General features: G+C 43.0%; 1 protein-coding gene across 1 annotated transcript in view; it reads left to right on the forward strand.

Annotated features, from left to right (window-relative positions):
* MYCBPAP (MYCBP associated protein) overlaps nt 1-23,302 on the forward strand; it is a 103,781-nt gene that overhangs the window by 73,024 nt on the left and 7,455 nt on the right. The window contains exons 17-18 of the mRNA XM_073681212.1: nt 672-805; nt 9,595-9,783. Coding sequence (XP_073537313.1) covers nt 672-805; nt 9,595-9,783 — 323 coding nt within the window. The remainder of the gene's footprint in view (nt 1-671; nt 806-9,594; nt 9,784-23,302) is intronic.

Genomic DNA, 23,302 nt, shown 5'->3' on the forward strand with positions numbered 1-23,302 from the left:
CTTCATTATGTCATTCTCAGTTAAGCAGATAAAAGGCCTGGAGTTGATTTGAGGTGTGGTGCTTGCATTTGGAAGGTTTTGCTGTGAAGTAAACATGTGATCATGTGGACCTAACTGTAGGTAGACACCACATGATTGTTATAAGGAAGGAAAGAGATTCCAGGGTGCTAACAGAAAAGCCGCATTGGAACGGTGGGGGTCTAAACTGCCCAATAATACAAAAAGGAAAAAAAAATATATATGTATATATTTTTTTACTTTACCTTTTGTTTGTGTGTGTATCAATGTACCATATATATTTTTATTCCCTATATATAGGGCTTGAAAAAGGCTGTATTCAGCCGAAACGTTGCCACAGCTCTTGCTGAGCTAATAAATCATCTATTTATGGAGTGCTGTTTCTACTATTTTTTTCATATATATATATATATATGTATTATATATGGACATACGGTATATTTACAGGGGTTGTCATTTTTGTCATTTTGAGATGACCACATTAGTGCAATAGAAGGTGTTGGTCATTTAATCTCTTTTGTAAAGTGACTTCTGCATCATGCTTTGTTTGTTCAAAATAACTAAAAAGTGTGAAAAATGCATAGGCTTGTTGCTAGATATGATTAGACATGATAATTTTAGAAACCTGAAAATTGTTAACACCTTGATTCTAGTGTTGGATTTAAAGCATGTGAAAGGAGGCAAAGAAGATAAAAAAGGAGGAGGCGTGAAAGAAGATAAAAGGACGCTTGGTGGAAAAGAAAAAGATGAGAAAAAGCCTGGGAAGTCTGTAAAGGACAAATTGGAGGTATATTGTAGCTACACTTAGTACAGAAGGTATATATTTGTCTTTTAGGACATGCTTAGATAGTAAAAGTGTTTAGTTCTGTACTAGTTATACAACTATTTCCATCTTCTGGCAGATAGCAAAATATCTATCACTTTTCTACAATGCCTGGTTTCCTGTAGCCCCAGAGAATGTCTCTATACTGAGTATAAGGCCTCCTTCACTCTGTATACAACACGTGCTTAAAAAGCAGATAGCGATGTCATCAGTGTTTTTCCGATATGGTTAAAGAAAGCAATAAATTACAAAGCTTCTCCTGTGCTTTGCTATGTTAAACACGCACAGCAAACGGATGGCACATGGATGCCATCTGTTGCTGTACTTGATTTTCACGGAACTGTGGACTTGCATTGGCCTTGTAATTCGTGCTGTTGGGAAAAAAACAGACGTGTTCAGCACCATAGATTATAATGGGTACATGTGCTTCTGTGAAAAAAACAGATGCCACACGTACTGCAAACAAGGACATGTGAAGGAGGCGGCCTAAGACGATTTGTGAGCTACAGAGCAGGTGAGGACGAGCGTATTTTCGGTCCGAGGGTGATCCAACAAAACAATGTATCTCACTCTGACCAATTAGTCTAGGGCTGCACACGTCAGATTTATTCCTGTGACTGAGCTGGTTCAAGGAAAAAAATCACTGTGTGCCTGAGTTTGAACCGATATTTGGATCACACTCACCCATGCAAGTCACTGAGTCTGCGGAAACCATTGGGCCGTACTCGGATGACATCTCAGTGCAGTCCGATTTCTACAGATTGGCATAATAGAGAAGATGGAGAATTTTTTTCTCCATCTTCTCCTCATCCGTAAGAATTGGATCACACTATGATCGCACTATGCTGATACTCTGATCAGAGTGTGATTTGCATTATCGTCCCGGTTATCTTGGATGAGAGAATACACGGTCGTCTGCACTTGCCCTTAGGTGCATCCGTTGCAGGCATCCATTGCACTTATATGTCTTGATGTACCGTATTTTTCAGACTATAAAATCCATTTTTTAACAAGAAAAACTCTTGGTAAAAAATGTGTGCGTCTTAGGGTATGTGCAGACTATTCGGAGCCGGCTGCGGAGAAGTCGCCTCTGGCTTCCGTTCATTATGCAAATGAGCGCTGGCCTCTTTTTTTTTTTTTCTCACATGCTGACTTTCCCCATAGAGGTTAGGTCTATGGGGAAAGCCCGCAAGCGGACCCACAGGAGAAATTGACATGCTGCGGTCTGGAAAGACGCACTGCGTGTCAGTTTCCGCGGGTGTGCCGCAGACGCATAGTGGGCATGGGATTTGTATAAATCCCATCCACTATGCTGTAACATCTGGCTGATGCGGATTGCATGCAGCGCACTTGTGCTGCGTCCAATCCGCAGTGAACACTAATCGTGTGCACATACCCTTATAGTCTAAAGACAGCTTCCTGTGATGGAAGAGAACGCTGACACTGCATCCTTCCCGATCACAGAGAGAGCTGCTGTCTCTTTTCCTGTCTGTCACTGATCTATGTTATCGGTGCAGAGCAGAAGAAGCTGCCGAGACTGAACGGAGGCTGCAGGAGCTGAGCAGCTACAGGACCTTCTGCACCAGTAATTCCAGGACTTTTCAAGTCATGTGACTGATCACATGACTTTAAAGGTGCTTGAGTTAATCAAGTGGAAGGTCCTGTAAATGCTCTGCTGCTGCAGCCTCCGTCCCAATCAGGAACTGCAGGATGTGGTAATGTATATTGTGTGAGTGAGTGCATGTCTATATGTACATGTAACAGCTGTGTATGTCTATATGTACATGTAACAGAGCTGTGTATGTCTATATGTGCATGTAGCAGAGCTGTGCATGTATTATGTATATAGCAGAGCTTTGTATATCTATGTGCATGTAGCAGAGCTGTGTATGTCTATATGTTCATATGTAGCAAAGCTGTGTGTCTATATATGCATATGTAGCACAGTTGTGTGTGTCTATATATGCACATGTAGTAGAGCTTTGTGTCTATATGCATATGTAGCAGAGCTGTGTGTGTCTATATATGGACATGTAGCAGAGCTGTGTGTGTCTATATATGCATATGTAGCAGAGCTGTGTGTGTCTATATATGCATATGTAGCAGAGCTGTGTGTGTCTATATATGCACATGTAGCAGAGCTGTGTGTGTCTATATATGCACATGTAGCAGAGCTGTGTGTGTCTATATATGCACATGTAGCAGAGCTGTGTGTGTCTATATATGCACATGTAGCAGAGCTGTGTGTGTCTATATATGCACATGTAGCAGAGCTGTGTGTGTCTATATATGCACATGTAGCAGAGCTGTGTGTGTCTATATATGCACATGTAGCAGAGCTGTGTGTGTCTATATATGCACATGTAGCAGAGCTGTGTGTGTCTATATATGCACATGTAGCAGAGCTGTGTGTGTCTATATATGCACATGTAGCAGAGCTGTGTGTGTCTATATATGCACATGTAGCTGAGCTGTGTGTGTCTATATATGCACATGTAGCTGAGCTGTGTGTGTCTATATATGGACATGTAGCAGAGCTGTGTGTGTCTATATATGCACATGTAGCAGAGCTGTGTGTGTCTATATATGGACATGTAGCAGAGCTGTGTGTGTCTATATATGCACATGTAGCAGAGCTGTGTGTGTCTATATATGCACATGTAGCAGAGCTGTGTGTGTCTATATATGCACATGTAGCAGAGCTGTGTGTGTCTATATATGGACATGTAGCAGAGCTGTGTGTGTCTATATATGCACATGTAGCAGAGCTGTGTGTGTCTATATATGCACATGTAGCTGAGCTGTGTGTGTCTATATATGCACATGTAGCTGAGCTGTGTGTGTCTATATATGCACATGTAGCAGAGCTGTGTGTGTCTATATATGCACATGTAGCTGAGCTGTGTGTGTCTATATATGCACATGTAGCAGAGCTGTGTGTGTCTATGTGCATGTAGCAGCTGTGTGTGTATTTATATGTGCATATATAGCAGCTGTGTGTATCTGCATTTATTGCAGAACTGTGTGTATATAATAGACAAGGCAGAGAGACACTAAGGGTATGTGCACACGATGCAGAAATGAAGCAGAAAATTTCTGCATCATTTCTGCATCTCCCTGGCAGAAAAAACGCATGCAGATTGTGCATGCGTTTTTCCTGCGGAATACATGCGTTTCCACATGCGTTTCCACATGCGTTTCCGCATGTGAATTGACAAGCGCTTTCCAGGCGATTAGCATCACTTGGAAAGTGCTTGACAACTAGGTCACACTATATAAATCCATGCAACCGGCATGGATTTATATAGTGTGACCCAAGAGAGTGGTAAAAATAAATGTATACTTTACCCTCTGATGGCCCGCGCTGTCCTGCTCACACCTGGGTGTGGATGAGACTCTCCTCTCCTCCACACTCGGGTACCATCCGCACATTAGAACGCGCCAATTACGCAAGTACAGATGCAGTCTTGCGGAATTGGCGCGTTCTAATGCAAGTCAATGGCGGCGAAAACGCCGCGTTTCCGCAAAATTAATGGACATGCTGCGGATTTTTGAGCGCAGCGTTTACGCTGCGGAAAAATCCGCATCATGGGCACAGCACATGCGGATTTCAATTGGGGAACATTGCTTCCCTTCTACCATGCGTTTTTAATGCATTTCCGCGGCGTTTACGCAGCTGCAAAAACGCCGCGGAAACGCATTAAAAACGCATCGTGTGAACTCAGCCTAACAATAGATTTTTTTTACCTCTCTATTCTACCCTAGTACATTAAAATTTGTAATAATGACCCCTCTAGTTTAGACCGCCAGGGAAGTTTTAATTAATAGGAAAAAATATTTTTCCTATTTTCTGCTGTGTAAATCTGGGGATCGTCTTATGGTAAGCTGCGTGTTATAGTCCGAAAAATATCGTATATATGAAATAGACACCTAAGACATGATGTGAACATAGTTTAAAAGCATGAGTTAAGCAAAAAGATTGGCAGAACTCTGTTCCAGTGGCCGTGTTATTAGTCCATGGCTGCCGAACCAGAGCCTTGCAAACCCCCTCCTATCTGCCTGCACCCCCAGCGCTTCTTCTGATTAGTAGACCCAGAGCAATGTCCTCATTATGGCATGAGAGCCCTATCTGAATAGAGGGGCAGTCGACCATGTGCACCTCCATTCATTGTCTATAGGCTGGCAGAGATAACTAGGTACTGATTTACTTTTGATTCCCAGCCACATTTTCTGGAATTATGTTCTAAGAACCTACTTCTTTTTTAATAAATTAAAAGCTATCTTATATTTTCCCAAAAAAGAATATTAAGTATATATAACGTATCCCCCTAAAATAAAAATATAAATAAAAGAAAATAAATCACTCTGCTCTTAATCCCTTCCCGACATGTACAATAACCGTTTTTTGTTTTTTCCTCCAGAGCTTATTATACATGAAGGGGGAGTTACCAGTGTGATGTGTAATGTCCGCTCTCTGCTCTCCTGATCTCGCTGCAGAGCTGTGTGTGATTATACCTGACACATCTGCAGGTTCCTCTCAGCTTCCAGCTCACAGGCTGATAGGGCTGCAATATTGTTACAATACTGCAGAGCTCAGAGAGCTGCAAAAAAAAGTGTTTACAGGAAGACCAATTTAATTTCTCCATTTCTGTGTTAGTTATATGTCTCACACTGGTAACTCCCCCTTCATGTATAATAAGCTCTGGAGTCATCTTCTAGGCAGCGTCCTCCCCAGAGCCTGGAAGAGATCATTTACATAAAGTGATAAAAGATGATTTATCCACAACAATACATCTGATATGAGACATACAGGCATCACTCTCCTCAGCAGTTTATAACCTGTATGCCCATATTAATTAATAGTTTAGATCTATAGGTCAAATGTGGTGACATAGTCCCTTTAATGCTGCTGTCAGAGTTTGACAACAGCATTTAACAGGTTACCAGTCACAGGTGGAGCTCTGCTCCACCCTCCACTGTTAGTCATGTTCTGGCTGGCTGTGTGTCACAGCAATTAACTGCTGGGTATGGGTCAGGCTCACTCCTTGAGCCCGCTTCAAACTACCCGATACCGACTTGCGTTTTACTTGTATGGGGGTTGTTGGTACAAGGTGAAAGGATATGGACCCTTTGGGACTTTTTTCTTTATTAATTGCATGTATTTTGATCTTAGAGAGAACCGGTCATCCGGATTTTATACCCAAATTTCTGGCATGTACAGTATGTAAAGGTGCTTTAATGCTGAGTAAACCCTTATCTTTCTTGTAGAAATACATTTTACTCTTCTAGAGAAATCCATACATGAAATTGTATGGTAATGAGTTGAGGGTGCAGTGGGCCGGCCTTGCACTTACAGCTCTGCTGCTTCTCTCCACATTCCCTACCAGCTGCCTGCCTTCTGTCTCTGACAGATGACTCATGTTTCAGTGACCTGTCAGTCGGAGACAGAAGGCAGGCAGTGGATGTGAAGAGAAGCAGCAGAGCTGTAAGTGCAGCGCCCACCCTCTGCACCCGCAACTCATTACCATACAAGTTCAATTTTGGATTTCTGTATAACAGCAAAATGGCTTTTTGCAAGAAAGGTGAGGGATTACTCAGCATTAAAGTGCCTTTATATACTGTACATGCCATTAGTTTGGGCATAAAATCCTGATGACACGTTCTCTTTAAACCCATTTTTACAATTGGGTTTCATTTTCATTAAATATTTTTGCACCTTTTGGCTTTGACATGCCCTTTGCTTCCCTATCACATGGCTAGCTTCTGATTGAGTTAAAGGGTTGTCCAATTTCAAATCTTGATCCCTGGGAGCGGTTTGTTATAAAATTACAACCTGCGCTTTACTCACCATCTCCAGGTCCAGTGCCTAGTTCTGTCGCTGCTCCCAATGTCTGGTATTGGCTGCAGCGTTGATGTCACGTCAACAGCGTGACAGCCAATCAGTGAGCTCAGCGGCTCTGGTCGTATAGACTGATAGCCCCGCTCAGAGCTGCTAAGTTCACTGTTTGGCTGCTGCGCTGTTGACGTGACGTAAACGCCACACCCAATACAAAACACCCGGGGATGGTGAGTAAAGCGCAGCACGACTATCTGTCTTTATCTGTCTTTTTCTGAGCATCTCTCAGGTGATTTACGACCACATCAAAGCTCAGCTAAACTTTGATGTGGTTTGCAATAAAAAAAAGAGAAACAGCGGAACACAGAGGCTGTAAAAGTCAAAATTTTCAACATCTTAACTGAGACTACTTACCGCAGGGTGTACAGGGGGATATTTTAGTTTAAAAACATGTAGTTAAAAAGCTCTCTTTTTCTTCATGAATTAGAAAAGGAATATAAAAATAGGAGCTCAGAAAACCCTTTTTTCGAGGTAGATCTGAAAAGTGCGGCTGTGTAAAATGCATCAAGTCAGTTTGTCAGGCGCCTTATGAATAAATAAGTCAGGAAAATGTAGCCGCATGTTCTTCACTGCCAAAAATTGCCGGGCATAATACAAATGTCAATCCCTTTCCTGACATCATCTTTACATCATTCTTCGTTTCTTTAATTACAGAGTATAAACTTTTTGACAGCATGCAATTTTAATTTAAGAAGAAGTCCCTACATCAGTCAATTATATGCTTGTAGATAGCACTTGAAATTACAGAGACGATTAAAATAGAGATCTTGATGGCATTCTATGCGGAGGGTTATTTACCATCTAACATTTAGACTTTATCATTCAAGATTTTCAAAACATAACAAGGTCAAAATTAGCTCTGGCTACTTCCTATTCAGATAAAGTCAATCACACCCCTTTAAGATTGCAACCATTGAGTGAGTGTTTTTGTAAGTAGAAATTGTGTCCTTCTGGACATCAAACACTCAAGGAACTGTGATCTTTAAGGATGTATTTACAAAAGTCATCTTATTTGCAGTTTATGAGCCATGGGTGATGGCTTATGTACTGTGCATGATCTGCGGCTGAAAACAACCGCAAATCGGCTACATATTTCCCAATCGGCAATCAATAGCCTTTTTAGGCAGGCCAACCATGCACAGAACGATCATTAATAGAAAATTGTTCTGTGCACACAGGCTGTCATTGCTCTCAGCAGAAAAAGTCCTGTTCACACGGGACAACATGCTGCCAAGCACAATGATTTTAAAGTGCTCATTCATCAGGTTTCTGCTCCAAAAACGCTAGAAAAAAATTTGTGAACACACCATTAGTGTCCTAATTGCTGTCTCTGGTCTGCTGAAACTGAATGCTATTTAAAGTGCTCAGTGCACCTTTGGTGTGGCCAAGAGGCTCCTTGCACCATTCCAACCACTGGTTTTGTATGACCCCACCTCCTTCACTGGTGATTGACAGCACTGATGTTTGGAGCACAAGCAAGTGCTGTCAATCACCAGTGAAAGAGGTGGGGTCATACAAAACCAGTGATTGCAATGGTGTAAGGAGCCTCTTGACCACGCAAAGGGTACACACTTGATTTAAACTCCAGTTTCTGCAGAACGGAGGCAGCAATTAGATAACTAAAGGTGAAATTTTTTAGGGACTGTTTTCCCTACAAGTCTTTGGTCTTAGTTTAAACTGGCAGTTTGGGCCATCAGAGTCCCTTTTAAAAGGGTGGTACAAAACTCATACTGATTTTCATGCTAAATGTACATTTATTTTAATAATATAATAGTTTTCTAATATGGTTTAATTAAAAAGTTCATACTTTTCTCTCTCTAATTTAACTGCTTTATTTTGTTACCATTTTGATGATGCTTTGTTTGAGAATCCCCAGTGCATGCTGGGATAGTCAAACAGGATGTCATCAGGGGGCAGAGGCTGTGGCAGTGACCGCAGCCTGTGCCTCTTGATAACGTCCTGTTTGAGTTACTGCCTCTGTCACTATCCTGAAACGAAGCGTCATCAGTGACGTCCATTTCAGGATGCGCCATCCAATGCTCACAAACAGTGCGCTCTCTTGTCGGCTTGTCACTTCTTGTCAAAGCCGGCAAGGGAGCGCACTGTCATTGTGCACTGAAAAGAATATTGCACAGTGAGCAGTGAGTTAGTACTGAGCATACGTTGGAATTGACAACCAACGCATGCTCAATATAGCAGGGACAAGCCCAGCTACTGAAACAGATGTCACTGATGACGCTTTGTTTCCGGATGGGGACAGAGCCCTTGGCAGTGACCGCAGCCTCTTCTCCCTGATGATGTTCCATGTGAGTATCCCAGCATGCACTTGGGGTTCTCAAATGAATTGTCATCAAGACATGTAGAGACTTTTCAATTAAACCATGTTAGAAAAATTATTATATTATTAAAATAAATACATAGAAATTTAGGATGAAAAACAATATTCGTTTCGGACCACCTGCTGTTTTGTCCCTCCCCCATACTTTATACTCTAGTTATGCTTTACACTCCCACTCTGCCAATACAGATTGGCTATTGCCAATACACATAATCAATATTAAAAGTCAGTGTTTGGATGATTAATATCAAATGCAGTGAGGATTGTAGACTATAGGGAACCGAAGCACCAGTAAGAGATAGATCATTAGGGGATATCCACAAAAATCTATTGAGACAAAATGAGTGTTATCATGGAGGGAGTGTGATGGGGCCTCTACTACAGATATCTAGTCTACTTTCCAATGTTTAAAGCCTTTAAAACTGGATTGTGTTACATTGTAAAAGAAGCAGATGCAAAACAAATGATAATCAAAGCAGAAATTAAATATCGTAAATTCTCTATTTTTTCCTCAAATAGGGACGTCCAAGCAGTAGAAAATTGAAGGGCAAGGATGACAAAAAAATATTAAAGACATCAACGATTTCCAAAGAGGACAAGGAGTTGGTTTCCTCGGGAGAAAGTTTCGACCTTACTCCTCCAGAGTCTCATCTCTCCCTAGTGGATCCAGTTATACAAGAAAAATATAAGGAAAATCTATATACAGTGGTGTGTATTCATAGAAACAGTGTCAGACTGTGAAGGGACAGATGCAATTGTAAAGAGGAATAGTGACACACATTTATCAATTTGTTTATATGTTTCCAGGAGGAATAACAGAAGAATGGCAAAACACAAAGGTTTAAAGGGATTGTTCAGATTCGAAAGCTATGTGACTGCAGATTTCTGAATCATGTTAGCGTGCTATGCGAGTGATTGGTCACATGACCGTACAAATGTGATTATGTGCCAACTAGATGTGTTCAGCTTCTCTCAATTCACTTCTATTGAGAGAAACTGGATGAGACTAGTCAGGACGTGAGTGCATGTATGTAAATCGTATATATGTTGTCTTGTGATCGATCGCTTGTATCGGCAATACCGGGGAATCATGACAGTGTGTGCACCGCACGCTTTCACAATTTAGAAGTCTACAGCCACATAAAGAGGTTTTCTAGGTTTCAGAGCAAAGTCTGCAATCACTCTAAGTAAAGGTCCAGACTTGTTCCTTTTGGGGAATACAAGCATTTACTAAAAGCATCATGTCAGAGGAGCTGAACTGATACTACAGTATTTAAAGAGGTTGTGCCACCATAAAGAATACTTTTAACCAAACAGAAAATGTGGAAATAAATGGTTTTGTAATTTACATTTATTAAAAATGATGCTTCATTCAATAAATGCCAAACTCTTCTCTTCTGAAGTATGCTCCCTAGCACCACCTGGCATTATTCCACTCCGTCCTCATAGTCGGTGATTAGCTGGCAAAGTTTGCGCAGTTCCTGTCATCGTAAGAGACCCCCCAACTCCCCACCCCCAGTGTGCACAACGTATTCTCCCTCACAAGTCTGACAGTGCAGGGTGCAGATTGCTATGGAAGCACAAAAGCGTGAGTCTTCCCTACCCACCTCTGAGTGAGATCTTCTCCTCCGCAGAGCTGTGAGCACGATAGGAGAGACACGCTTCCTGCGCTCACAGCTCTGTGAAGCAGAATGATCTCACCTGAAGGTCAGCTGTGTAAGCGTGGGGGGGTTGGGATGAATCACAGACACACTGTGGGCTTACAGCAGGGAGCCTGCGCTGTCAGACTTGTGAGGGAGAATATGTTGTGCACACTGGGGGTGGGGAGTTAGGGGGGCCTCTTATGATGACAGGAACTGCGCAGACTCGACCAGCTGATCGCCCACTACAAGGAGGGAATAAAATAACGAATGAAAGATAAAAGCTTGGTATTTATTGAGTGAAGCATAATTTTTAATAAATGTAAATGACAAAACTATTTATTTTTGAAATTTTCTGCTTGGTTAAAAGTATTTTTATGATGGCACAACCTCCGTAAGTGTGAGAATCTTTGGCAGTTTAATACATATAGATCCTCCTCACCTGAAGGAATCATTTCCATCTACTACCCTTCTGGGACATAGTTATTTTATTAAACACAATTAAAGATTACCTAGTAGGAGTTTGTATAAAAGCACATGGGACATCTATGTCAGACCACTTGTCCGTGCAGAAAAACTGCTTGGATGGGTTTCATTGACATTAATGTACACACCATGTCCACAATGCTTGTGTTCATGGACAAGCGGTGCCAGCACAGATTCAATCAGTGCTTAAAGGGATTTTAGTTTTCCTATTACATTAAAGTCTGTAGGAGAGAAATAACATCTTTATTATAATTATTTAATGTTATACCTATTGTATTTTTCTAAAATCTCCGTATGAATGGTCATATTAAATGCAGACAATTCCTTCATGATTATAGAGACAAGCCTTTACGCTTTTCTGATCAAAATAGTATCAACTAAGTAACCCTACGTTATTCACATGTACTATTACTATTTAGTTACTTACTGCATGGTATTTGCTCAATTTGTTTTTATCCTATTTGTCTGTTAAATGGCCACGGTGTGAGCATGCACCTACACTTCACTTATACCAACATATGTTCCAGCTCATTTCTTTGGTTTTCCTTTTGTTTTTTGTACTTTGTACATACACGGGCATGGCTTCCCCTTTTTGGGCTGTGCATCTTGTCTATGTAGCTACACAGGTAGGTGTAAAACAGTCAGGTCTGAGTCCTGCTCTGCAGCATCTATATTGAGGCCTGCTGGCACCTCAGAATAAAGTAAACTAAGTACCCTACGTTATTTACCTAAACTAATTGTACTATTATTATTTATTCATTTACAGCAGGGTATTTGCTCATTTTGTTTTTGTCTGTTAATTGTCCCAAGTGTGAATGTGTACCTAAACATTGCACTTTGTGTGGGGGTTATTTGTGACAGCTGTTTTGTTTTAGAAGTAACTGATTTACAGAGAAATACCATAGATTATTACAGTCTATAGGAATAGATGGAGTGTAGTCCATAATCCCATAAACCAGGGAGTGACAGGGGAGAATAAATACATAATTTATATGTTTAGCTGCTGCATTACTATGCAATACCAGTGAATGGGGGGCACATTACAACACCTAGAATACCACGGCAAGCAGGTCACAAAATATCTGACCCTTTCCGATTTTTTACAAATTGCTTGTTGCGACCGCGATGTCCTGTGGATTACCTGTATTACACTGTGATGTAGTACCTGTGCTGTGGACAAAGTTGCCGTGCAGCCTCAGAGTAATTGTGTATAGTGCTGCTGTCTGCTTTATCTAAGCCTCTAGCAAGTCAGTAGAGCTGTCATTAAATCACCCACCTTTGGCTGACCCTCTCCCAGGCTACACATTTACAAGTGAGCTCCAGAGAGCAGAAATGTCAGCTTATTGTGTGTGCTCTAGTGACCAGTGTGAAAACTGCTAGATTTTATATTTTTTTATATGAAAACGTTTATATGAAATCCAATTCCAAAATGGAAAAAAGTTTGTAAAATATTTTTAACCCTTTCCAACATCTATCATGTATGTATGTATGGCGCATGTTTGGTGTTGGGGTAGTAAGTGGGCATCGGAGTTACACAGCCAGCATTCCCCTCTAACATTAGTGACTGGACCCCACTCCATTCAGGTTGGCTCGCCAATTTAGGTGCCCAGTGCCCCCTCCCCAGCCCCACTGTGGATTCCTATGGATCCTGGAGGCTTCCTGAAGGTCCCCAAGGCTGCAAACTTTGATTTTCCTTGAAGCCCAGCCTGTGAGTTTTTTAATCTAGCCTATGGTTGGGCTTCTTAGGAGATCAAAAGTGCTGGTTACGCTCACCTGGAGGAGTTGGTGGAGTTATGACAGGCACAACTCCTACGTAGGCATGAAGAAAAACAGCTGCTGCTGCCCCGTGGCTGGTGGATAAATCCTCCAGGAGATATTGAATCCACATGGATGAACATGTAGATTTTTATTCACAAGTTTCAATGCTGTACCGGCATCTTTTATCAAGTGAAAAAAACTAATGACATTTGTTTTTTTTGACTTGATAAAGACGCCGGTATGGCATTGAAACGCGTTGGTAACTATTTTTTTTTTCTCATCAACATTTCTGAAGAATTGATTTACTCCAGCAACGCAGCCAATCTATGTGTTCATCCAATACTGGAGTGTTGCAGTAGTTAAAGCAAGCATCCAAACAATCACAAATTCAAACTTTTTACAGGGCAGAAAAAAAGTAAGAATAAAACATTTGAAAAAGAATAAAAAAAAAATAAAAAATTTTTGAAACATCCACTTTTCTCCCAGTCAAAAATAAAGAAATGTAAAAATTGCCACATCTGCAAATATCCAATCCATCAAGATACAAAATTATTTAGTCAATACGGTTAATGCCGTAAATTATTACAAAAAAATTCCAGAATTACTGTTTTGGGTTGTAGCACCTCTCCATAGAAATGCAATTAAAAGCTATCAAAATGTATGCACCCCAAAATAATATTACTAAAACCATCAGCCTGCCATAAAGCAAGCCCTCACACAATTCCATCAACGTATAAATAAACATTATAGGTCTCAAAAAATGGCGAGACAAACCTAATTTTTTTTTAGAAGTTTCAGAATTTTTTTGCAACCACTAAAGTTTGGTGTCACCGTAATCATAGTCACCTGAAGAATCATGTCGGCAGGTCATTTTTATTGCACACTGAGTGGGCACCATAAAAAACAAACCCAAAAAACAATGGCTGAATTGCATTTTTTCGCAACTTCATCCCACTTAGAATATTTTCCCCATCTTCCAGTACATTATGTGGTAAAGTGAATGGTGTTATTCAAAATTGCAACTCATCCCACAAAACTCAAACCCTCATATAGGTATGTTGATGATAAAATAAGAAACGTGGCTTTTAAAAGAAGAGGAGTTAAAAATAAAAATGCAAAAATGAAAATTTGCCTCGACGGATGAGCATATTAAATCTGATTTAAATAATATACTATTATTAGAGACAACATTGCATAGAGATATTTCATGTTATATGGCTTGTATGCATATGGACCACAAAAGCAAAGAACTTATATGATCTTCTCCTTAAAGGGAATTTGTCACCAGGTTTTTACCACATAATCTGAGAGAAGCATAATGTAGAAACAGAGTCCCTGATTCCAGTGGTGTGTCACTTACAAAGCTGCTTGCTGTAGTTTTGATAAAATCACAGTTTTAGCAGCCAGAGATTATCACTAGAGGACTAGTAAACCTGTTCCCATGTAGTCCTCCATATTCATGAGTTCTGTATTATCCCGTCCCCCCACCACTGTTTGGCAACTTTCTGCCTATGCACTGTGTACACCGCCGTCTATCAGTGGTGTGGGCGGGGTTATACAAAGCTCAGCATTTAGTGAATGGCTAGCTCTCTAGATCTGCAGCAGATAAAACAGGGATTTTATCAAAATAACAGCAAGTAGCCTAGTAAGTGATACATCGCTGGAATCAGGGCCTCAAATAGTTATAAAGTTCTCTTCCAGGTGGTATATGACTCCATCAAAACTCCACAAATTTAACAGAGAACTTAATCCTAACTGTTGGAGATGTTCCTCTGAGGTGGGCACTATGTTACATATGTGGTGGAACTGTCAAAATATTAAACCTTTTTGGGCGGAAATAATTCATATTGTAAACAAAAAAAAATACAACTCCCGGTCTCACCAGAAGTTTGTTTGCTTTCTCTGTTTCCAGGCAATACTCCTAAAGCAAAACAAACACTTCTTAGACAGCTCCTTGCCTCAGCCAAGATCTTAGTGCCCACCATGTGGAAATCTGATAAAATTCCATCTATTTTTCTTTGGAAAACTAAAGTGGAGCAAATATACAGACTGGAAGAACTAGTTAGTCCATGGCGTCCATGGTGCAAATACCTTTCTGACGCCACAACATTAACCCTAGACAACTCTGACCACTAACCCTATTCCTTCCCCCTCCAATCCCCATACTTCCTGTTATCCATTTTCCTCCCCTTTCCTACTTCTACTCTACCTCCCTTAAATCTTGTTTTCTCTTACCTTTTTATGTCACGGTAATAGATTTATTCTACAAGAAAACTGTTACTTTATTAAATGATTCTAAATATGACTAATGATTGAATTTGGTTACTGTAAGGCAGCGCTAGTCATCATACTGGGGGACACTCGCTGCACCGGGTTAATTAAAGCACACATGCCATGTCCTTCCGGTATTGCACAATGCAGCAGTTTATTATTTTATCATAAACCGCATATCACACATATAATGTCCATGAGCCTTTCCAGTGGCAGCTACGCCCACTTGGCTCCAGGTACAGCCTTCAGCAAGGTACTAACATAAATGTCCACAATAAGCAGTGCCTTTACCTTTGACGGGTTACAGCTGCTTCAGTCCATTTGGTTTGCCACCACTGTGGCTTTGCGGCTTCCCAGATGGGGGTCTGTAGCCGTCGTCCCGTCCAAGGCTACTGGTATGTTTTCTCACCTACAACATCCAGCCTTCGCCTTCCAGGACTCTTGCCTTCCAAGCCGGTTTTCCCTCCAAGGCCACTGGCATCTACACAAGATCCAGCCTCGACCTTTCAGGCTACGCCAGGCATCACCAGGCCTCACTAGGCCTCACTCTATAACAGTGTCCCACACGGGAACAGGCCTCACGCCTTATACTCCTGTGTCAAGACTACCAGGGTTTATATCCTGTAGTACACACCCACAGGACCTGTGCTGATGTCACAGTCATGTGATCAGACATTCTGTGCATACAGGACCTGCACTATGTCACAGTCATGTGACCAGTCACCTGAGGGGGAAGGTACATGGTCAGGCAAAACACATCCTGGACCATTACCGTAATGCCAAGCAAGCCGCTGCATTACATATCCCCCCCCCCCTCTGTTCAAACTTGTGGGGTTGAACACATAGTATACACTAGGGTTCCCCAACTCCAGTCCTCAAGGCCCACCAACAGGTCATGTTTTCAGGATTTCCTTAGTATTGCACAGGTGATGTGCAGGTGATGTAATTATCACCTGTGCAATACTAAGGAAATCCTGAAAACATGTCCTGTTGGTGGGCCTTGAGGACTGGAGTTGGGGAACCCTGGTATACACAATTACCTCATAACCCACAGTTCACACCGAGACCATGTACTTGACAATTGCGCTGTTCAGCGCCTGGAACATTAGTCAACGACATTAGCCCATTCCTTAGGGACCTACCATCTGTCATTGTCACTGACTTTGTCAAGTCACATTTCCGGGTCGTAACTTTGTCAGACCTTCCCCGCTCCCAGCGGTCAGTCTTAGTCTTGTCAGACCTCCCCCGCTCCCAGCGGTTAATACAGCAGTGTGACTCACATGCCCTGGTATCTAAGGTCCGGTTTGACTCCGTACTGTCCCATCCTCTATTGGGTCGTTTGTATGGGCCACTCAAACCTGAGTTACTGGAGGTCTCACTACCTCTAAACCCACGCCCACTACTCTCAGGACATCTTGAAAGGTCCCTAACTTCAGCTGTAGCTGTTCTGTTACTTAGGGGGCCCTTTCTCTGTCTGGTCTCACAATTTCTAGACGGCTGCCACTTTCTGCTGCTCAGGCGATGCTGCCTTTCCATTTGTAGTCTGGCGAGATTCAACTGTTCTACCTCTCGCAGGTAGGTCACTCGGTACTCTATCAGCATGCGCATATATTCCAGGCTTTCTTCCGTTCCTACAGCGGAGAATGACACCATGCTGTCTTCATCTGGTATCCAGTCCTGACGATCACGTGGACTGCTTACTTTCACCACACCAGACTTCTTTACCATCATCTGCATGGCTCGGCCATTCCTCCCAATGAGCTTTCTCACCAGAACATGAGGCACCCGGATGACCTCTTCCTGCAGACTGTGAGCTTTTCTCATAAGCTCCAGTTGTCTAACGGCTTGTTCCGTCTTCAACCGGAGAAACCGCTTCGTGCGAATACATCACCAGTGCATGTCACTTAGGATCGCCACCCTCTTCACTGTGACTTCGGTCGTGGACAGGACCACCAGCTGTTTAGCTTCTGAGGTCGAGTACACCTTACAGGCTCCCACGGCCTTCTTAAACTCTTCATGCATGGACTCACTGGTGCATTCTTCTCTCAAATCCTCAGGTACATCTATGAGGCACTTGTACCGAGAGGTTTCTGTCTCACCAGTGGTTTCCAGACGATCAACCAGCTCAGGTTTCAGGGACAACTGACTTTCAGCTTCTTCACCCTGTATGCTTCCCCTGAGCTGACTCACAGCTACAACTTCAAGAATTTTCGTCTTGACCACTTCCATCTCATTTTTATCTTCTGTTGACACACTCTTAGCTCTCCTCAGGTCCACCTTCTCATGGTATAAGGGAGTGAGTGTAACTTTTTTTTCCTTTTCCTTCTCCAAGGAGTCCTCGTTCACTGAGTGATACTTTACCAGGCGACTTTTGAGTTTGAAAACTTCTTCCTCTAGCTCAGCTACTCGCCTCTCAGCAGCCCATCTCTGAAGCTCTTCCTGCTTCAGCTGCTCCTTTAACAGTATAGTTCTCTCAGACCTCTCTGTCTCCAATGCGCCCACTCGGCTCTGAACAGCCAGTCTCTCAAGCTTCTCTTGCTTCAAATGGGCTTGTAGCGACTCCTTGAGCTCCTTGATCTCGGCTCCTACATCCACCGAATCACCCGAGCTCGTATTATTCAAGGAGGTATCTGTTTCATACCTCCCATCTCCAGTGGCCAACTCCTGGCCCTGGTCTGTGGCTTCTCCGATAGACTCCATCTTTTTCCGCTCAGCTTCCATCTTGCTGATTCTTTCCTTAAGGCACGTCTCTGCCCTCTGGAGATTATCACAGAACGTCTGCGGCTCCTTCACCTGAGCTTCCAGACCTAGGGTCTTTCTGCGGAGATCACCATTTTCATCACGAGTGTCCTGCAGAGTGGTCTCAAACACTTGGCGCATGTGCTCTGCATCCGCCTTATCATCCTCTAGTTTTTCTTTAACCCTGAGGAGATCCTCATAGTCTCTCTTGATTTGTTGCAGTTCCCTATTGAACCTTTCATGCCTCTTTTCTGCCTCACGATCGTGACCAGACACTTCATCTTTTATTGCCTCTTTCAGGGCGGATAGCTCCCGGTCTCGCTGGTACAGAGAGTCCACCAGCCGCTCATTCTCCTGCATTAGAGGCTTTACTTGGTCCTGGAATTGCTGCAGCTCCCTCATGAGTTCACCATATTCCTTCTTGGAGTCACACAGCTCCCGGTTGAACTGTTCGCGCAGTTGTTCTAGGTTTTGTTCCCGCCCAGAAACTTCATCCTGCAGCGCCTCCTTGAGGGCAGACAGCTCTAACTGTACCGGAGAGAAGCGACCTTTCACCTTGCACAACTCATCTTCACACTCCGTTTTGTCAATCTCTAATTGAAAAACCTCCTCCTTGATTTTGCGGCGGTCCTCCTCTATTTCGTAGAACGCTTCCTTCCATTGGTTAACCTCCTCGTCGCTTCCCTCCAGGTCTTGCTGCCAGTTCCTCACAACCTGGTATATTTTCTGCTGTTCAGACTCCAGGTTCAGCTGGTCTGAGGACACGTTCTCCAGGTTTTTCCTTAGTTGCTGCACGTCACTCTGATACTGCTGCCTGATAGGCTCCAGCTCTTGGTCATGACTGGCCGTCTCCTCTTTCTGGGCTGTCAGATCCTTCTGACTCAGTACTGTACCGGAGGTTGCTATTGGCAACGTCACCTCCTCTTCTGCTTCTAAAGGAGGATTCACACTTGAAACAAAGGCACACAGTACTACATTTTCTTTATTTTCACTTGCAGCAAAGACTACAGGAGCAACCTTTTTGTGGCCCTTGCGCCGTCAACGACGAGAGGGGGACTCTCTCCCCTCGTCTAGCCCCTCCTGACTGACCTCTCTTTCTACTTTTGTAGTGTCACCGTCAGTTGTGGGGTCTGCGTCACTCCCTATGGTGTCGTGGACCAACAAGTCACCTCCCACCTTGACGTCACCCCCTTCTACTGGAGCTACTCCATTATCAATGGTCACATTGTCATTTTTAGGCGGTACCAACCCACCACCAGTAAATTTTTTTGATTTTCTATACTCCACGCTGTTTTGAACAACCGCCCCTTTTTTAGACTCCGCCCCCTTTTTAACAACCACACCGGTAGGGGAATTTTTACAAGAAAAATCAACAATAGTCTTAGGACTCAGTTCACAACAGCTCTTACCACCTCCCCGGGCACTCTGGGACAACAATGGCGCCCCCGGAGAGTTCACAGAATGGTTCACTGCTGCCATTCTATACGGTGCCCACAGCTCCTGCAGTTCCAGCACCATGTCCAGTAGACGTTTCTCAAATTCCTGCTGCGGTTTTAACAGGCACTTTAATCGCTCAATAGCTTCAGACTCATTTGCTGCTCCCTTCACAGCCATCTTTATCTGCTCCTGCATTTCTTCAGGACACTCCATTGCTTTCCCCGGAAAAATTTTCGTGGCCCCGCCGAGCCACAGCAAACCAGGTTTGAATGCGAGGACAATTTTCGTAACCCCTGCCGAGTTACCGCAAGATGCTTTAATCTTCGTGACCCCGCCGAGCCACAGCAAAACCGGGTTTGAGTGCGACGACAATCTTCGCAACCCCACCGAGTTGCAGCCAGATGCTTTAATCTTCGTGACCCCGCCGAGCCACAGCAAGATGCTTGCATCCACACTCGTCGTTCAATGCCGTTACCTCTAGCCACAAGGCTGCCGTTGCCCCTAGCAACCGGGCTGCGGTTGCCCCTAGCAACCGGGCTGCAATTGCCCGCATTCTCGAACCACATGTAAGGCAGCTCTAGTCATCATACTGGGGGACACTCGCTGCACCGGGTTAATTAAAGCACACATGCCATGTCCTTCCGGTATTGCACAATGCAGCAGTTTATTATTTTATCATAAACCACATATCACACACATAATGTCCATGAGCCTTTCCAGTGGCAGCTACGCCCACTTGGCTCCAGGTACAGCCTTCAGCAAGGTACTAACATAAGTGTCCACAATAAGCAGTGTCTTTACCTTTGACGGGTTACAGCTGCTTCAGTCCATTTGGTTTGCCACCACTGTGGCTTTGCAGCTTCCCAGATGGGGGTCTGTAGCCGTCGTCCCGTCCAAGACTACTGGTATGTTTTCTCACCTACAACATCCAGCCTTCGCCTTCCAGGACTCTTGCCTTCCAAGCCGGTTTTCCCTCCAAGGCCACTGGCATCTACACAAGATCCAGCCTCGACCTCTCAGGCTACGCCAGGCATCACCAGGCCTCACTAGGCCTCACTCTATAACAGTGTCCCACACGGGAACAGGCCTCACGCCTTATACTCCTGTGTCAAGACTACCAGGGTTTATATCCTGTAGTACACACCCACAGGACCTGTGCTGATGTCACAGTCATGTGATCAGACATTCTGTGCATACAGGACCTGCACTATGTCACAGTCATGTGACCAGTCACCTGAGGGGGAAGGTACATGGTCAGGCAAAACACATCCTGGACCATTACCGTAATGCCAAGCAAGCCGCTGCATTACAGTTACCTTAAATGTTATCCCTAGCACTCTTCTGTCTCATTTCAATCCCTTTTGTAACCATTTTTGAAATTACCGAAACACTGTTTGTTTCTTTCTATATTCTATGTAACATATCTTGTCAAATTGTTTATCAAATTGCATTATATGTATTCAAACCGTTACTCCTTTACAAAACTTCAATAAAAAGATGTTTAAAAGAAAGAAAAGGAATCAGGGCCTCTGCCCCTATATCATGCTGCTCTCAGATAAGGAAAGTAAAAACTGGTGACAAATTTCCTTTAAACAGTGCTTCTGACCCTTTTACTTTCCACCCGGGTTAAAATATTTTTATATTTTTCGAGTAGTTTCAATCCTTCTTTAAAGTTTCCAGTGACTTGATTGATATGGTGTTCTGGACTGCATACAGATGATTATTCTTAATTTATTCTATATCTTTCCACATGAACATAAAAATCCCCAGGACTTTCCCCGCTCACAATATTGAAGTTTCATAGTGTCTATCATCCCTGACTCATTTTCTAGGTGAAATAATTTTTGCCTTTCCTCTGGTTTTAGAGCTGCAATCATTTTTGCTGACTTAATTATCTGAAGTGAATGGATTTTTTTATAGTTAGCAAATATAGGCAAAGTTCTTACAGATATCATCTCAATTACTGTCTAACATGTAGAAGCTGTGATGGAGTCATGTCCTGAGGCCTTGGTTTCATACTCTTTCCCCTGCTCTCGCACTACTATTTAGCTAATGTGCACCTTTGACTCAGAGCTTAACGTTACTCCTCAACTGCAAAGAAGATACAAAAAGTAACATAGCAAGTAATGCCGGATCATAGTAATAGAGAATGATAAAATGTAGGCAGATTTCTCGGGGACTAACTAAAGCATACATGTCAAACTCTGGCCCGTGGGCCAAATCTGGCCTGCAGGGTGGTTTTATTTGGCCTGCGACACCAGAACCACCACCCCTATGTGGGGTTATTATTCTGTATGGAGGACTACGTGGGGCCCATTATTCTGTATAGAGGACTATGTGGGACCCATTATTATGTATGGAGGACTATATGGGGCCCATTATTCTGTATGAAGGACTATATGGAGCCATAATACTGTATTGAGGACTATGTGGGGGCCATTATACTGTATGGAGGACTATGTGGGGCCCATTATTCTGTATGGAGGACTGTGTGGGCCCATTATTCTGAACGGAGGACTATGTGGGCCCATTATTCTGTGTGGAGGACTATGTGGGGCCATAATACTGTATTGAGGACTATGTGGGGGCCATTATACTGTATGGAGGACTATGTGGGGCCCATTATTCTGAACGGAGGACTATGTGGGCCCATTATTCTGTATGGAGGACTATGTGGGGCCTATAATACTGTATGGAGGACTATGAGGGGGGCATTATACTGTATGGAGGACTATATGGGGCCCATCATTCTGTATGGAGGACTATGTGGGGCCCATTATACTGTATACTGGTTGGTACGTGACTTTGTCCAAGATTTCATTGTGGCCCTCTCTGTCTTTGATTTTCACATCCCTGAACTAAGGGTATGTGCACACAACACCTTTTTTCTGGCGTCGAACCAGCCGAGTTTTTCGAATTGGCATAAGAAAAAAAGTGATACTCAGCACTGACCCATATTATAACATTGGTCCAACTGCGATCCGATAAAACATTGGATAACACTCGGCCGTGTTATACGCTCATGTGAGCGAGACCTTATGGGTGCTTTCAGGAGGCACTGTGTTGTGGGTACTGTCCAGAAAGCACTGTATACTGATTCCTTGGCTCTAGCACAAGTCACTCTGGTGATCTCCGGCTAGACATAGAGCATTAACGTCTATTCTTTGGCCACTTGACTACTGAGGCCTGTTACAGGGCATCAGCAGAAGCACATCTGATTTTTTGTCCCAGTCACCTGAGGTCTTAGAGGTCAGGTGACCAAAGAATGGGACATCATTACTTCCCATCCTGCTAGAGACCACTAAAACAGCTTGTGCTAGATCAGGGTGTGGAACCTTTTTCTGCCAAGGGCCATTTGGAGATTTATAGCATAATTCACCCCTGAGGAAGTGTTTACCTTACCATTGGTTGTGGTTGTAATGGGTATCAATGTTGATTGATAATTCGGGAGCCGTACTAAATTATCAACTTGAAAATGATCCTGGTATATTTAGTTAAATAAGTAACCTGCCTCTAATGTGAGCGCTGGAGCTGCTTCTCTTTGGTGCGGCTGTGATGTTTACGTGGTAGTGATGATGTTGCTGCTCAGGAACTGCTTTTCCAGATTTGCATCGGTCTGGAGTGCAGCCGACACTTTATGATACGTTTTTTAAATAGATCGCAGCAGTAAGTTTTCCGAACACAGATATATATTACACTGCAGTTCTCCCCATAGCGGGAAATATATCACTGCTCACGTGGGACTGGAACATATGTATTACATAGGGCTGGTGCATATACATCACAGGAGACACTGTGTTCCAAATTATTATGCAAATAATATTTTCTCAGATTTTCCCAAATTACCTATATGAATTGCAGTCATTGTAATTTTCCAGTCAAATAACTATTATAGT

This window comes from Phyllobates terribilis, unplaced genomic scaffold, assembly GCF_046119375.1.
Source record: "Phyllobates terribilis strain yellow unplaced genomic scaffold, ASM4611937v1 Scaffold_5__5_contigs__length_657084704, whole genome shotgun sequence".
NCBI classification, from domain to species: domain Eukaryota; kingdom Metazoa; phylum Chordata; class Amphibia; order Anura; family Dendrobatidae; genus Phyllobates; species Phyllobates terribilis.